Below are 15,000 nucleotides of genomic sequence, written 5' to 3' on the forward strand. Positions count from 1 at the left end.
CATCAACAACTGCAGCGGCAATTGTAAATAATATCGATAATAGTAATAATAGTAATAATTTGGCGGCGTTATCTCCAAGATCAACAGCATCCACTACTACAACTACTACAACTACAACTACTACAACATCACCAAAATCAAATAATCATCATCATCATCAACATCATCATCAAAATAGTAAATCAAGAAAACCATCAACAATTATAATTAATAAAAAAAAGATTAAAAGTCCAAAGAATAAATCAAGTAAACGATATATGTTAACAGAACAATATAAATGGTCAACACAAATGATTGGATTACAAATACTATATAGAATATTATTTAATGAAAAGAATATGATTCATTTTTTAAATGATAAATTTATGGCACCATTGGCTGTCTTATATCCAATATTGATTAATCGTTTAAAGGCAATTTCATTAGGGAGTGATAATAATAATAATAATAATAACAACAACAATAATAACAACAATAATAGTAACAATAATAATAATAATAATAATGAAGATTTCAAATTACTTTCTATTAATTGTAAGTTATTAATATCAATTTTGAATAGAATGTTAGACTTTGAAACTTTGATACCACTATTTTTCACCAATAAAGTAATTGAATCTATTGCTAAAGTAAATTCAGATCGTGAATCATTAAGAGGTAAATTAAGTAAGGATGAATTTGAAGTAATGGATAGAGTGGTATTGTTATTGGGTAAATATTTTCATTTGGAACCATATCATAGTTTGATAGAAAGAAGACCAGAATGGATTGATATGATTATCAACTATAGTGTCGAGCATAAAGTTGGAATTTTACATCACGAAATCACCAGAAATGAGGTGAAAATCAATGTTGAAATTTATGATTCACCATTGTGTACAGTGTATAGTGGCGTTTATAATGGTATGGATGTTGCTATTAAAGAGTTTTCTCAAGATGGTATGGGTTTCGATTGGGTTTCATTTTATAAGGAGATTACTATCGTATCAGCATCTCAACATCCAAAAGTTATCAAATGCTATGGCGCCCATACAAAGAATACCAATAAACCATTCATTGTCACAGAGTTATGTAGTAGAGGTACCATATCGAATGCATTGAATCAAATTAGAAAAACAACGGGTCAACCACCAGCTATACCTTTGATAGTTCATATGGCAATTGATGCCGCTCAATCATTGGAGTTTATTCATTCAAAAAATATAATTCATCGTGATGTAAAGGGTAATAATTTCTTGGTCAATGAAAATTGGGAAGTGAAACTCATCGATTTTGGCGTTTCCAGATTCGTAGAGGCTAGATTAGGTTACACCATCGTTGGAACTCCGAATTATATGGCTTGTGAACTTTTCAATGGTCAACCATATCATCAACCAGCCGATGTCTTTTCATTTGGTGTAGTTTTATGGGAGATGTTCACTCAAGATACCCCATATAAAAACTTGACAAGAATTGAACAAGCTTTATTCGTACAAAGTGGTGGTAGACCAACAATTCCACCAACTGTTCCAACCACTATTGCAAATCTAATCGAAAGTTGTTGGGTACAAACACCTCATCTTCGTCCAACCTTTACAGAGATCCTCAAGGTCTTCTATTCCCTCCTAACTCCACCACCTGATAATGAACATTTGGTACCAGTGGTAACTAGATTATTCAATTCCTCGATCATTCAATTGAAAATTTTAAAATATTTAGATACGAATACCCTCTTAAATTGTGGTTTGGCTTCTCGTCAACTAAGATATAACCTTTACAATGGTATCTCTATGGAAAAGAAAACATTTTCAAACTTTTGGATAAAATTAATGAATTTTTCAAAATCTAAATTCAGATATGAATTATTATCACCATCTGAAAGAAAAAATGATTCAACTGGTAGTTCTCCAATTATTATGTGTATTCAACCATTTTCTCCAAATTCTCAATCAAAGAATAATAATAATAATAAAAATCATCATAGTGATGATATTATCGATGATGATGATGATGATGATGATGATAAAACATATCCTTCATTAGTAATTCCATTTTCAGCTTCTTCACCAACTCTTAATATAAATAGTGAAAATAAAAATAATAATAATGTTAATGAGGATAAAACTTCTGATACAAGTAGTAATAGTAATAATAATAATAATAATAATAATAATAATAATAATAATAATAATAATAATAATAATAATAACAATAACAATAATAATAGCAATAATAATAATAATAATAATAATTTAAGACAAAATCAATTTTTAGGAAATGATTTAAATAAAAGTCAAGACAATAATCAATTAATGGATGGAAGTGGTGGTCGAAGGGATAGAAGTAGAAGTAAAAGCAGAAGTAGAAGTGCAAGTCCTTCAAACAATCATCTTCATGACAAAAGTTTAATGGGTTTATTATCTTCTTCCCAAACTAGTGAGATTGGTGATAATAATACAAATAATAATAGTGATAATGAAGTTGATAATAATAATAATAATAATAATAATAATAATAATAATAATAATAATAATAATAATAATAATAATAATAATAATAATAATAATAATAATAATAATAATAATAATAATAATAATAACAATAATATAGATAATAATAATAATAATAAAGATAATAATAATATTTTATCATCTGAAAATAATAATAATACTACAGTTATTGAACAACAACAACAACAACAAAATGTTACTAATAATAATAGTAATGAACCAAAAAATAGTAATAATGAACCAAAAAATAGTAATATTACAAATAATATAGTTAATCCAAATGTTTTTACAACTACAACCACAACAACTACTACGACTCGAACTACTACAACAACTGTTTATGATGGGACAGGTACATTAAATAACCTATTATTTAAAATCAATGATGGTGGAATAATATCATCAGATTCTTCAAATTCATTGTCTGACCCAGAGAGTGAAGAATATTCAATGCCAATTAAAAGATCATCAAGTATAAGATCACCAGGTCCCGTATCTGCTATATCTCCTCTTTTTAAAAGTTTATCTCCAAATTTATCTCCAATCGTTCCAAATATTATAAATGGTTATTCTTTTGAGAATACCAGTGCTTGTGATTAAATTAATTAATTTTTTTAAATATTAAAAAAAAAAAAAAGTAAAAAAAAAAATAAAACTAATTAAAAATTATATATATTATATAAATACATTCAATCCTCATTTTCTTTAATTACCAATTTTTTTTTTTTTTAAAAAAACATTATTATTAATTTTTTTTTTTTTTTTATATATCCAGTTTTAAATATGTTGGTATTTAAATGAATTAAATAGATTAATTAATATTGAGTTGATTATATGAATTGGAGACTATATTTGGAAGCACAGATTCTGGAATACAATAAGCTTTGCATGTTAATTTTAGGTCTATCAAAATTGGTTTTTAAAATCGTTTATTGAACTTAACAAACCCTTTAAACATAAATAATAAAAACAATAAAAAAAATATTAAAAGTTGAATTTTTATATGAATCAGTCAATTTTCGTCATAGGTTATAATCAGGATGTAATCATCTGAAACACATGAAATAAATCTCATCACTTAACATATAAATTTCGTGCGTAAACAAAAAACCGTAAACATTCATTTGTTTTTAAACAATTTTCGTTGATATTTTTTTTGTTTTATGGGTTTTTTGAAAAAAAAAAAAAAAATAAAAAAAAATTTGTTCGCCTACATTTTTCCAAATAATTTTAAACAAATAGATAAAATTGGTCAAAAAAAAAAAAATAAAAAAAATAAAAAAAAATAAAAAAAATAAAAAAATATAAAAAAACATTAATCCCACAAATTTTATAATTTTCTTTTTTTTGAAAAAATGGACTAAAAAAAAAAAAAATCAATTTTCATTTTCCCTCTCCCACATTAATTAAAAAAAAAAAGAATTATAATTAATTACAAAGGATATAATTATTAATAATAATAATGTCATCAATATTAAAGAGTAGTACTGGAAGTAACCATAGCAGTACTAGTAATCATAGTAGCATAAATAATATAAGTCAGCTAAGTGGATCTCATGGTGTAGAACAACAACAACTTAGACCAGTATTAACATTAGATGCATCAACAGCTAAACTAATGTACCAAACTAGTCAAGAAATGTCAAGTTATATACAACAAGTTGCAAATGAACCAACAATTGGTTTATTTCATGTTCAAGATCATATAAGAAGAAACATACCTAAAAATGTCGAATTAAAAGTAATTATATAAATATTTAACAACATCCAACTACAATAAATAAATAAATACTATATATTTACATTTAAATAAAATTAGAAAAATATTAAAGCGTTGGGAGAAAAAATAGAAGAGAAATCATTTGATATTGATTATAGTACAAAAACAATAAAAACATTCTCAGAGATTCAAACATTTTCAAATATATCCTCACTATTACAACAATCAATTGAAAGAGCAAATAAATTAGTTAATAAGTATGTTTTATAGATATTTAAAAAAACAAAAAAAAAAGTAATTAATTTATTAATATTGTAAAAAAAAAAAAAAAAATAGTAAATCACTTTTATTTGTAAACTCTCAAATGGCTGCACCTTCTTCATCTAAAACATTTTCATCATTTCAACAACAACATAAAATTTATCAACAACAACAAACCAATTTAACCCCTTCAAAACCGACACTTTCAAACGATAAAACTAACGATAATAATAACAATAATAATAACTTAAATTTTGTTGAAAAAATAGAAAAAGAAGAAAAAATAGAAAAAGAAGATGAGGGAAAAGAAAAAGATGAAAAAGAAAAAGATGATAAAGATTTAAATGAAAAAATAAATTAATAACCAAATATGTAAAATAGATAAATTTCAAAAAAACAAGAATTTAATTATTCCTACACTCATTTTCGCTTTGTTTAATCTATTTTTTTTTTTTTTTTTTTATTTATTTATTTATTTATTTATTTGTTTTTTTTTTAAAAAAAAATTTATTTAACCCAAAAAATTAAGTTGTCAAATGAATTTAAAGGATGATACCAAGAGGGAAAGAGTTCTTTTTTTCTACCCAAATATTATTTTTTTTTTATTTTTTTTTTTTTTATTTTTTTTTTTTTTTATAAAAATATCTTTTTTCAAAATTTTTATTTTTTTATTTTTTTTTTTTTTAATTTTGGGAAAAATAAAAATTCAATTCATACACCTTTTCTTTTTATTTTTAATTTTTTTCCTTTTATTTCTACTACCCAAATATAAAGTAATAAGCAACATTGAAAATTTAATTAAATAATAACAGAAAGAACCAAGAAAAAAAAAAAAAAAAAAAAAATCAATATAGGGAGCAATAGATATCCAAATCCACAAAGATGAGAGGAGATAGAAATATAAGTCAATCTTTCTCAACTTTCCCGGTATCTTCATTAAACAACAACAATAATAATAATAATAACAACAATAATAATAGCAATAATAATAATAATAATATTAATAGTAGTAAGAGTAATAGCAATATAAGTAAAGTTAGCAATAGCAATAACAATAGTAGTAGTAATAGTGGTATTAGCAGTGGTAGTAATAGTAATAACAATAGTAGTTTTTATAATAAACAAGCATATCACCAAAGTTTAAGTATTAGTAGTGGTAATTTTTTACAAAATAATGGTATAAACAGTAATAATAATAATAATACTAATACTAATGGTAGACATATCGCAAAAGGATTACAACAATCTTCATCCACTTCATCAGTACAACAACAACAATTACACCATAATAAACATTTAAGTTTAAGTTCAACAGTATCCAATAGTCAAAATAGTATTAATAGTAGCAATTATAGTAGTATAAATAATCAATCAAATTATGGTGGAGGTAGTAATAATATGCCTTTATTCTTATCGAATGGACCAAGCTCTTTCCCTCCACCACTTAGAAAATTTAGACATATAAAATCAATCATTGGAAGAAATCTTGAACCATTATCAATAGTTAAAGGTCAATCTGCAAAACCAATTCTATATTCATGTTATTATACATTACACGCACCACCACAACAACCAATTTATGAAACTTTTATTTTCCCTCATAATAATAATAATCAAAATAAATCAATTCAAGATAGTAATGAATATAATAAAATAATTAATGATGATACAATAAATACAACTCCAAATAAATTAAATGGTGTTCAATATAATAATAATAATAATAATAATAATAATAATAATAATAATAATAATAATAATAATAATAATAATAATAATAATAATAATAATAATAATAATAATAATAATAATAATAATAATAATAATAATAATAATAATAGTAGTAGTGGTAATAATAATAATGAAAATGACTTGGAATTTGAAAATTTAAAAGATATGTTAAATGAGTTAACTAGTGAAGAGGATGAAAGTACTGCTAATAATAATATAGATAAAGATAAACAACAAACAAAAAATGATATTTGTGATGATAATAATAGTAATGAAAACAATAATGAAAATAATAATGAAAATAATAATGAAAATAAATTTCAATATCAAAATGATGAGAATTGCTCTGATAATGATAATGATGTAAATAATGAAAATGATAACGAAGAAGATGATGGTGATGATTTACCACCAGCATTTTATACGAGTGAAGTTGTACCAAATTCAAATGTTTGTATTTTTTTTTTTTTTTTTAATTTTATATTTTTTAAAAACTAATGATTACTTATATAACATTTAGAACCCATTATGGAATCCATTTGATTGTTATAAACAACTACCAATAGAAATTTTAGATACATTTTGCTCATTTAATATATGTGTATGGGATAAAAATAATGAAGAATCACCACCGATTTATCAATCAGATATTGATTTGACACAATTAGAATTTATTGCAACCGAAATTAAACAGTTTTCAAATATGATTTTACCAAGTAACTCTATCATTTTCGAATTAAAAGATGGTTTTTATATAACAAGAGAAACTAAAATGCAAATGGTAAAAATAACGAATAATAAATAATAAATAATAAATAATAAATAATAAATAATAAATAATAAATAATAATAATAATAATAATAATAATAATATTAATAAGTTTTTTCTTTTTTATTTTTAGAATTCACCAAATTTAAATGATATTCAAAAAATTATAAATAATGAAAAAAGAAAAGCGATTACTGGAAATAAAACTCTTTTCTTATGTATAGTAGCTAAAAAACTTTATAATATTAGGACTTTAGAAAATTCTAAACGATTATCAAAAGAGATTGAAGATAGATTGGATAGAGAGAGTGAATATTTAGAGAAACAAAGACAATTGGAAAATCAAAGAAATCGAATCAATTTATTGAGAGAGGAAGCACTCACTCAACAAAATCAATTACAGGGAGATCAAGACAAATTCAATCACTTGAAAAGAGGTTTAGTACCACGTTCAGTTGCATTAACAAATGCTGGTATTCAATTTTATAAATCTTTTAGACAATTGATAAAGAGTACTGAAGTTTTGAAAATGGATACTCAATTATTGAGAAATCTAAAAGTATCTTGGGAAAAGAAGAAATGGAATTTGATAACACAAATTAGATCGATCTATCCAATTGGACAAGGTAATAAAATGTTGACTATCAATAGTTTGCCTTTACCAAATTCAGATTACAATGGTTTCGACGAGGAACAAATTGCAACTGCACTTGGTTATGTTTGTCATATATTACATTTAGCCTCGAAATATTTAGATATTCCATTAAGATATCCAATGACTCCAATGGGTTCTCGTTCATTCATCAAAGATGAGATCTCACATCATTCCTCCTCAAAATTCCCCCTTTATTCAAAAGGTGTTGAAAAAAAAATCTTTGATTATGCTGTTTTTTTTTTAAATAAAAATTTAGAGCCACTTTTTAATAGTCAAGGTTTATTTGGAAACTTTTTATTAAAAGAAACTTTACCAAATGTCCAAATTTTATTAGGTAAAAGTAAAATTAATGAATTATTTAATCATAATAACCACCCCCCACAAATTAATTAATAATTAAAAAAAAAATTTAAAAAAAAAAAAAAAAAAATTTTCCAAGATATAATATATATATCTCTATCTATTTATGTACAACTTTTTTTTTTTTTTTTTTTTTTTATTTATTTTAAATTATTAATTCTAATAATGGATTTTCATTATAATGTTTAATTACAATATTATCAAAAGTATTATTTGAAAGTGTTAAAGTTTTTAAAGAATTTAATTTTATAAATTGTTTAATGGTTTCTTCATTTAGAGTGATTCTATTATTTTGAATATTTAAATGAATAATATTTGTATTATATTTTACAAGTTGATATAATGATTCAAATTGATCACTGTTGACCAATGATCCATTGGTTAGTGATAATGATCTTATTGATTTATTATTAATTAGAGAGTCAAAGAATTTTGGTATAAATTGTAGAAAATAAAAACCTGATAATGATAAAGATGTAATGGTTTCATTGTATTTGAAAACTGATGAAAAGAATTCCACTACAAAAATTGGTAACTTGAAATTTAAAGAACCTCTTGTCAAGTGATTATTTATTAATTTATTTGTTTTATCCTTTGTAAATTTAATTAATAATGTTTTAATTGATTTATTATTTATAATTGAATCTTTTAATTTTTCAATAATCATTGAAAATTCTTCAATTAATATATTATTTTGAATTAAATTATTATTATTATTATTATTATTATTATTATCGTTATTATTATCGTTATTATTATCGTTTTTACTATTGTCAATGAATGAAAACAATTCAGAGAATGATTCACATTCTAAATGATTTAAATTATTTAATTTAAACGCTTCAATTAATGCTAATAAACAACAATTACCTGGTCGTATTAATTTTTTAGTTGAATTTAATTTTAAAGGTGCAGAACATATACTATTGAAAATTAAATATTCTGGATCCAATAAATAAATTAACTCCAATAAATCATTTGATATATTAATATGATCCAGTAAAGTTGTTATTGAAAGTTTATAAACATTTAAATTTTTATAAACAATCAAATGACTATTATATTCACTATCATTAACATTATCATTACTATTAGTATTGTTGTTGTTAATACTGTTTTTATCAATATTTTGTTGTTGTTGTTGTTGTTGTTGTTGTTGTTGTTGTTGTTGTTGTTGTTGTTGTTGCTGTTCAGTATTAAATGAAAATGAACCACTTGCATATAAATTTAAAAGTAATTTTATATTTGTTTGTTGATTAGATATTAATTTAAATTTTGATAAAATTGAAAATAGATCAGGTTCTACTAGTACATTTATATTTTCACTAATATATTCTAAATGTTTGAATAATTTTAATAAATAAATTGAATTATTTGGTGATGATAATAATTTCATAACATTTCTATTTATGTTACAAAAATCCAACATCGTTATATTATTGAAATCGACTAAACTATAATTTGGAGGTGACGTTGATATCATTGATTCATTTAAAATATAATTCTCATCAATTTCATCATCACTATATCCTTGGTCATTTATTCTCTTATTATTATTATTATTTGTTCTTATTATGAAATCATTAATATCAAAATAAATTTCTCTTGTGTAAATTATTGGAGTTGATGGTTGTTTGAATATGTATTTATAAATTTCTATACAATTTAACTTTGATTTACATATTGAACAATATTTAAACCATTTTTTTGATACCAATGCTAATGAAAGCATGTGTTTTTGTCTAATGCCATTATAAAGGTCGTAGCTAAACTCTAAATCAAATTTTGGTTTTAAAAGGATTTGGCTGTGTTTAATTATTTCAAAATATATATAGTTTGGAAATTTCATCTTTTTTTTTTTGAAAAAAAAAAAATAAAGAAAAATAAAAAAATAAATTGAAATAAAAAAAAATAAAAAAAAAAAATTATTATTTATTTGTTTTGTTTGTCTATTAAATTATTGAATACAATTTTTTTTTTTTTATGAAAATGAAATAAAAAAAAAAAAAAAAAAAATTATATGGAAAAACCCTGTTATTTGAAAAATTATTTTCACATTTTATTTTTTTTTTTTTATTTTTTTATTTTTTTAAATTTCCTAAAAAAAAATAATAAAATTTGGATAATATTTTTATTACTTTTTTTGGTATTTCCTAATGAAAAAAAAAAAAAAGATATTTTCAAAATTATCTTATAACTTTGTAATCACTAATTTTCTTTACCAATGACAATATGCTATCAATATTAACTCCTGAGTACCTTTCCAACTCATTACCATTTGAAGAAATAATAAAAGTGGGTGTTGAAGATACTGTTTGACATATTTGAATATCCTTTTAAAAATAATGTCCATTAGTATTTATTTTTTTTTACTTAACTTTTTTTTTAAGGAAATTATTATTATTTATTTTTTTTTTTTTTCTTTAAACATATTTACTTTGCACTTTTTAACATCAAAAATTAAAAATAAAACATTTTCATATTCTTTCTCTGATGCTAAAATATCTTTGGTAATAGATCTCACTTAAAATAAAAATAAAATTTTTAATATATTTAATAAAATAAAATGAAATAAAATAAAATGAAATAAAATAAAACGAAATAAAATAAAATGTAACAAAATAAAAATGAAAAAAATAAAAAAAAAACAATAAATAAAAAATAAATACTTACTGTCATCTTTTTCTCCTGTGATAATTAAAAATAAGTTTAAATTATTTTTATATTTTTCAAATTCTTGGATATTTTTAATTTCTATAATTGCCATTTTTTTTTTTTTTTCTTTATTAATTTTGAACAGCTGATATTATAATGTATAAAAAAAAAAAAAAAATAAAATAAAATAAAAATAATGAAATTCACCACAACAATTAAAAAAAAAAAAAAAATAAAAAAAAAATAAAAATAAAATTTAATTAAAATTTAATTTTCAACTAAAAAGGGAATTTTCCTTTACCCACAGATATATATAAATATCCAAACCATTGTTCAATTTTTTTTTTATATATCTTTTTTATTTTTTTTTTTACTTTTATTTTTTATTTTTTTTTTTTAAAATTATCATATTATTACTTATTTAACTAATGTGATTTACACAAAAATTGAAAAGGGGTATTTATTATTATTTACTATTATTATTATTATTATTATTATTATTATTATTATTATTATTATTATTATTATTATTATTATTGTTATTTATTATTTATAATGGATTATTTAAGATGTGATCGCTTCTAGTTCTATTTTTAACGTATTTTTGTAATAAATCGTTATTTAATTCCTTGGCAGATTTTGAGGTTTGTTTTTCGTGTTGTTCAGAGAGGTTAATGTTTTGTTCGATAATTTTTTCGAGTTGTGATTCGTCGTCTTTAGTGACTTGACGAATGAATTTTGCTGGAGAACCACCCCAATATTCACCAGATTTGATGGTTTTACCAGCTGTAAGTAATGAACCTGCTTCTAAAAATCCATTTTTCTCAACAACGCTACCATCACATAAAGTACTACCAGTACCAATAAAGCTTTCACCAAGAATGGTTGCTGCGTGAACAATTGAACCTGGTCCAATATATACTTTATCACCAATTTGAGTTGGTTTTGGACCTAATGGGCCATTTGATGAACAATGAACAACTGTACGATCTGAAACAACTGTTTTATCACCAATATGAATTGAATTAACATCACCTAAATTATAAAATAAAATAAAATAAAATTATAAAAAAAAAAAAATCAATATCCTGTAATTTTTTTTTTTTTTTTTTTTTTTTATTTCTCTAAACTTTATTTTTATTTTTATTTTTTTTCAAATAATTATAATTACCTCTTAAAACTGCATTATACCAGATGCTTGATTCTTTACCAATAACAACATCACCAATAATTGATGCATTTGGTGCAATGAATGATTTTTGACCAACAATTGGAGCATTATCACCAAAAGCTGTTAATCTAGTATGTCTGTTTACTGTTTTATTATTTTTTTTTTTTGAATTAGTATTTTAAAATTAAAAATGAATGAATTAATGCAGTGATCATTAATTTTGTGATACGTAAAACTACCACACTCGCCAAAAAAAAAAAAAAGATTTAAAAAAACTTACATTTTTCAACATAGGCATAATCACCTTGCATTTTACAACCGGTTCTGTGTAAAATTAAACCAGTATTCTTTACAACTTCACCTAAAATTCCAAATAAACCTTTTTGTGACATTCTTTTTTTTTGTTGTTGTATATATTTTAAAGAGCCAAATGAAATAAAAAAAAATGAAAAAAAAAAAAAATTGAAAAATTGAAAAATAAAAAAAAAAAAATAAAAAAAAAAAAAAAAAAATTGGAAAAAAAAAAAATAAAAAAAAAAAAATAATCAAAAAAAAAGAAATAATTGAAATTGTAAAAAAAAAATAATAAAACAAAAAAGTTTTCCAGGTTTTTAATAAAATTTATATTTAATATTTAATATTTAATATTTATTTAATAATTTGAAAATCACCATGTAATTTAAATATTTCTCTTAAATTATCTTCAGTTAATTCTGTTGTATAAATTAATTTATTTGAAAGTTCAGATTTATCAATACGATCAATGAAAATTTTCCCAAGAAGATGATCATATTCATGCTGAAAACAAGCTGCCAGGATACCATCAGCTTCTATTATTCTCTCTTTACCTGTAATATCTAAAAATGTAATTATACACCTTTTCGAACGTTGTACGTGTGCGAAAATATTTGGAACTGATAAACATGATTCAAGCATTGTTATTGTATTATTCTCTGTTGGAATGGTTGGTAATGTGGATTCCTCAGTTTGAAATTTAGTTTTATATTGTGATAAATTTAATAATTTTTCAGAACCATGTAAAAACTTTTTAAAATCTGTAATTGTACGTCTTGATGGTTTTGTAACATCTTGATCGATTAATTTAATTTTTGGATTGAAAAATGCAGTTAATGGAAAGTTTGGACAATTTAATCCTTCTTGACTTGGAAGTTCTAATAAAAACAATTGTTTATTAACACCAATTTGAGGTGCTGCAATACCTGTACCAGTACAATCTTTCATTTCTTTATACATTTTCTCTAATAATTTTTCAACTCTTCTCACATCATTTAATTCTTCTTTTGACCAAGGTAATGCTTTCTCCCTTAATAATTTATTACCAACTTTAACTATATTTTTTGAAATATTAACAATTTCCATTTTTTTTTTTATTAAAATATTATAAAAAAAATAAAATAAAATAAAACAAAATAAAAAAAAAAGTGAAAAAAAAAAAAAAAAAACTGGTTTTAATATTTTTTTTTTTTTAAAAAACGACAAAAATAAAAAAAAAAAAAACGATAATGAAAAATCATACACATGTTTTTTTTTAATTTAAATATCTTTTTATTATTTTTTTTTAAATATAAAATAATAAAATAAAATCACAATTTTTTGTATTAATATTTTTTATTTTTTTTATCTTTTTTATTTGCTTAATTTGATTAGTATGAAAGTATGTGTAAATATTTGATTTGGTATTTTTTTTTATTTTTTTTTTTAAAGGGAATGGAAATGAATTTTGAAATTCTAAAAATTTATTGGTAATCTGTTTCTATTTGAATTAAATTTACTATTTTGGATTTGAATAATCTTTACTGTATTTTGAAATTGAATTTATTGATTTATTTTTTTTTTATTTTTTTTTTTTTATTTATAATTTTGAAATTGGTTGATTGATTTTAATATACTATTTTTTTTTTTTTTTTCCTTTGAATGAATTTGAATTAGTTTTTTTTTTATTTATTATTTTTGATTTAACCTGGTAATATTTTGAAAATTTAATTTAATGATATTTATTATTTTGATAATGTAATAAAATTCTATTGTTTGATTGATCTTGATTTGTTTTTTTTTTTTTTTTTCTTTTTTTATTTTTTTTTTTTTTTTTTTTTTTTTTTTTTTGTATTTTATATATTTTTTTTTTTTTTTATAATTTAAATATATAAAATAAATTTATATATAAATTATGGTTTTTTTTTTTTTTTTTTTTTTTTTTTTTTTTTTTTTTGTTTGTTTTGTTTTTGATTACATAACTGAACAAGCACCTTGTTTTGGATTTTTTTGAAAATTACAATTTGCTGGAACAGTTCCTGGCGGAATTTTCTTTGGATAACCATTTAAGATTAAAACTTTTAAACCAGGAGGGAAAATTCCAGGTACTAAAGGTCTTTTAAAAGATTTACCCAAATAACAATGAGTTAAAGATTGAGGTAATACACCATCAATTGGATGATTATATTTCTCAGAGAATTTAATGTATTTAAGATGTGATGGTAATGAAGTGATTGGTTTATTATAGGTGTAGCCAAATTCTACGGTTTGAACATGTGATGGAATATTTTCAAAGGTTTGACTAAAATAAGAGAATTGATGGAAAGAAATCGATTTCAAATGATGAGGTAACACATTTGGAAGAAAAGGTTGATCGAAAACTTTACCAAAATTAATATTTTCCAAAGAGGGAGGAAGGGTGCCAACGGCCAAGGGCTGATTAAAACCGTCGCCAAATGTGAGGGTTTTCAATTTTGGTGGTAACATTCCAGCTTCAATTGGATGATTGAAAGCATCTGATAATAATAAAAACTCTAAATTTGGTGGTAAGCTTATGATTGGAAGCTCAGAGATTGAGCCCTCGTCGTAAACTAAACAAGTCAATGATGTTAATCCACCAAACTCCAATGGTTGATTATATCCTTTACCCAAAAATAAACTTCTTAATGATTTTGGTATAACTAATGGATCGAATGGTTGATTATATTCGTCACCAGTCTCTAATATATTTAAATTTGGTGGAAGATCACCTGCACGAAATGCTTGATTATAACAATCTGATAGAAATAGATATTCAGCTGATGGTGGTAGTGCATGTGCTATCAATGGTTTATTATAAGTTGCATTAATGAAATAAATATATCTAACTGACATTGGAATGGTACCTGGATGAATTGGATGATTAAAATCTGGTCC

The 15,000-nt window shown here is 22.2% G+C and overlaps 8 protein-coding genes and 1 non-coding gene across 9 annotated transcripts in view; 3 read left to right on the forward strand and 6 right to left on the reverse strand.

Moving 5' to 3' along the window:
• The window catches only part of DDB_G0288147 (PKC domain-containing protein, PE/DAG binding), a gene marked incomplete at both ends in the record, with an annotated part of 4,514 nt that extends 1,425 nt beyond the window's left edge, over positions 1-3,089 (forward strand). Inside the window, one exon of the mRNA XM_631774.1 lies at positions 1-3,089. This exon is cut by the window's left edge and continues 536 nt beyond it. Within this exon, the coding sequence (XP_636866.1) occupies positions 1-3,089 (3,089 nt within the window).
• Positions 3,090-3,495: 406 nt separating this feature from the next.
• Positions 3,496-3,570, reverse strand: sno12. The gene has a single exon. It is a non-coding gene; the product is annotated as a C/D box snoRNA (small nucleolar RNA).
• Positions 3,571-3,951: 381 nt separating this feature from the next.
• Positions 3,952-4,831, forward strand: DDB_G0288149 (hypothetical protein; the record flags this gene model as incomplete). Its single annotated transcript, XM_631775.1, has 3 exons — positions 3,952-4,230; positions 4,309-4,466; positions 4,546-4,831. The coding sequence occupies 3 exons, from the start codon at positions 3,952-3,954 to the stop codon at positions 4,829-4,831; spliced, it is 723 nt and encodes a 240-aa protein (XP_636867.1).
• A 521-nt stretch (positions 4,832-5,352) lies between these two features.
• DDB_G0288175 (hypothetical protein) lies at positions 5,353-8,018 on the forward strand (the record flags this gene model as incomplete). The annotated part of the gene is made up of 3 exons (XM_631776.1): positions 5,353-6,651; positions 6,722-6,982; positions 7,104-8,018. 3 exons carry the CDS (start codon positions 5,353-5,355, stop codon positions 8,016-8,018), a joined length of 2,475 nt encoding a protein of 824 aa, XP_636868.1.
• Positions 8,019-8,130: 112 nt separating this feature from the next.
• DDB_G0288151 (hypothetical protein) lies at positions 8,131-9,834 on the reverse strand (the record flags this gene model as incomplete). The annotated part of the gene is made up of 1 exon (XM_631777.1): positions 8,131-9,834. One exon carries the CDS (start codon positions 9,832-9,834, stop codon positions 8,131-8,133), a length of 1,704 nt encoding a protein of 567 aa, XP_636869.1.
• A 337-nt stretch (positions 9,835-10,171) lies between these two features.
• Positions 10,172-10,752, reverse strand: DDB_G0288153 (hypothetical protein; the record flags this gene model as incomplete). Its single annotated transcript, XM_631778.1, has 3 exons — positions 10,172-10,318; positions 10,423-10,508; positions 10,659-10,752. 3 exons carry the CDS (start codon positions 10,750-10,752, stop codon positions 10,172-10,174), a joined length of 327 nt encoding a protein of 108 aa, XP_636870.1.
• A 438-nt stretch (positions 10,753-11,190) lies between these two features.
• Positions 11,191-12,203, reverse strand: DDB_G0288155 (trimeric LpxA-like domain-containing protein; the record flags this gene model as incomplete). Its single annotated transcript, XM_631779.1, has 3 exons — positions 11,191-11,675; positions 11,812-11,955; positions 12,092-12,203. The coding sequence occupies 3 exons, from the start codon at positions 12,201-12,203 to the stop codon at positions 11,191-11,193; spliced, it is 741 nt and encodes a 246-aa protein (XP_636871.1).
• Positions 12,204-12,459: 256 nt separating this feature from the next.
• Positions 12,460-13,191, reverse strand: DDB_G0288157 (hypothetical protein; the record flags this gene model as incomplete). The annotated part of the gene is made up of 1 exon (XM_631780.1): positions 12,460-13,191. The coding sequence occupies one exon, from the start codon at positions 13,189-13,191 to the stop codon at positions 12,460-12,462; it is 732 nt and encodes a 243-aa protein (XP_636872.1).
• Positions 13,192-14,058: 867 nt separating this feature from the next.
• The window catches only part of cmbB (calmodulin-binding protein), a gene marked incomplete at both ends in the record, with an annotated part of 1,588 nt that continues 646 nt past the window's right edge, over positions 14,059-15,000 (reverse strand). The window contains one exon of the mRNA XM_631781.1: positions 14,059-15,000. This exon is cut by the window's right edge and continues 143 nt beyond it. Within this exon, the coding sequence (XP_636873.1) occupies positions 14,059-15,000 (942 nt within the window).

Source organism: Dictyostelium discoideum (genome assembly GCF_000004695.1).
Source record: "Dictyostelium discoideum AX4 chromosome 5 chromosome, whole genome shotgun sequence".
Taxonomy (NCBI): domain Eukaryota; phylum Evosea; class Eumycetozoa; order Dictyosteliales; family Dictyosteliaceae; genus Dictyostelium; species Dictyostelium discoideum.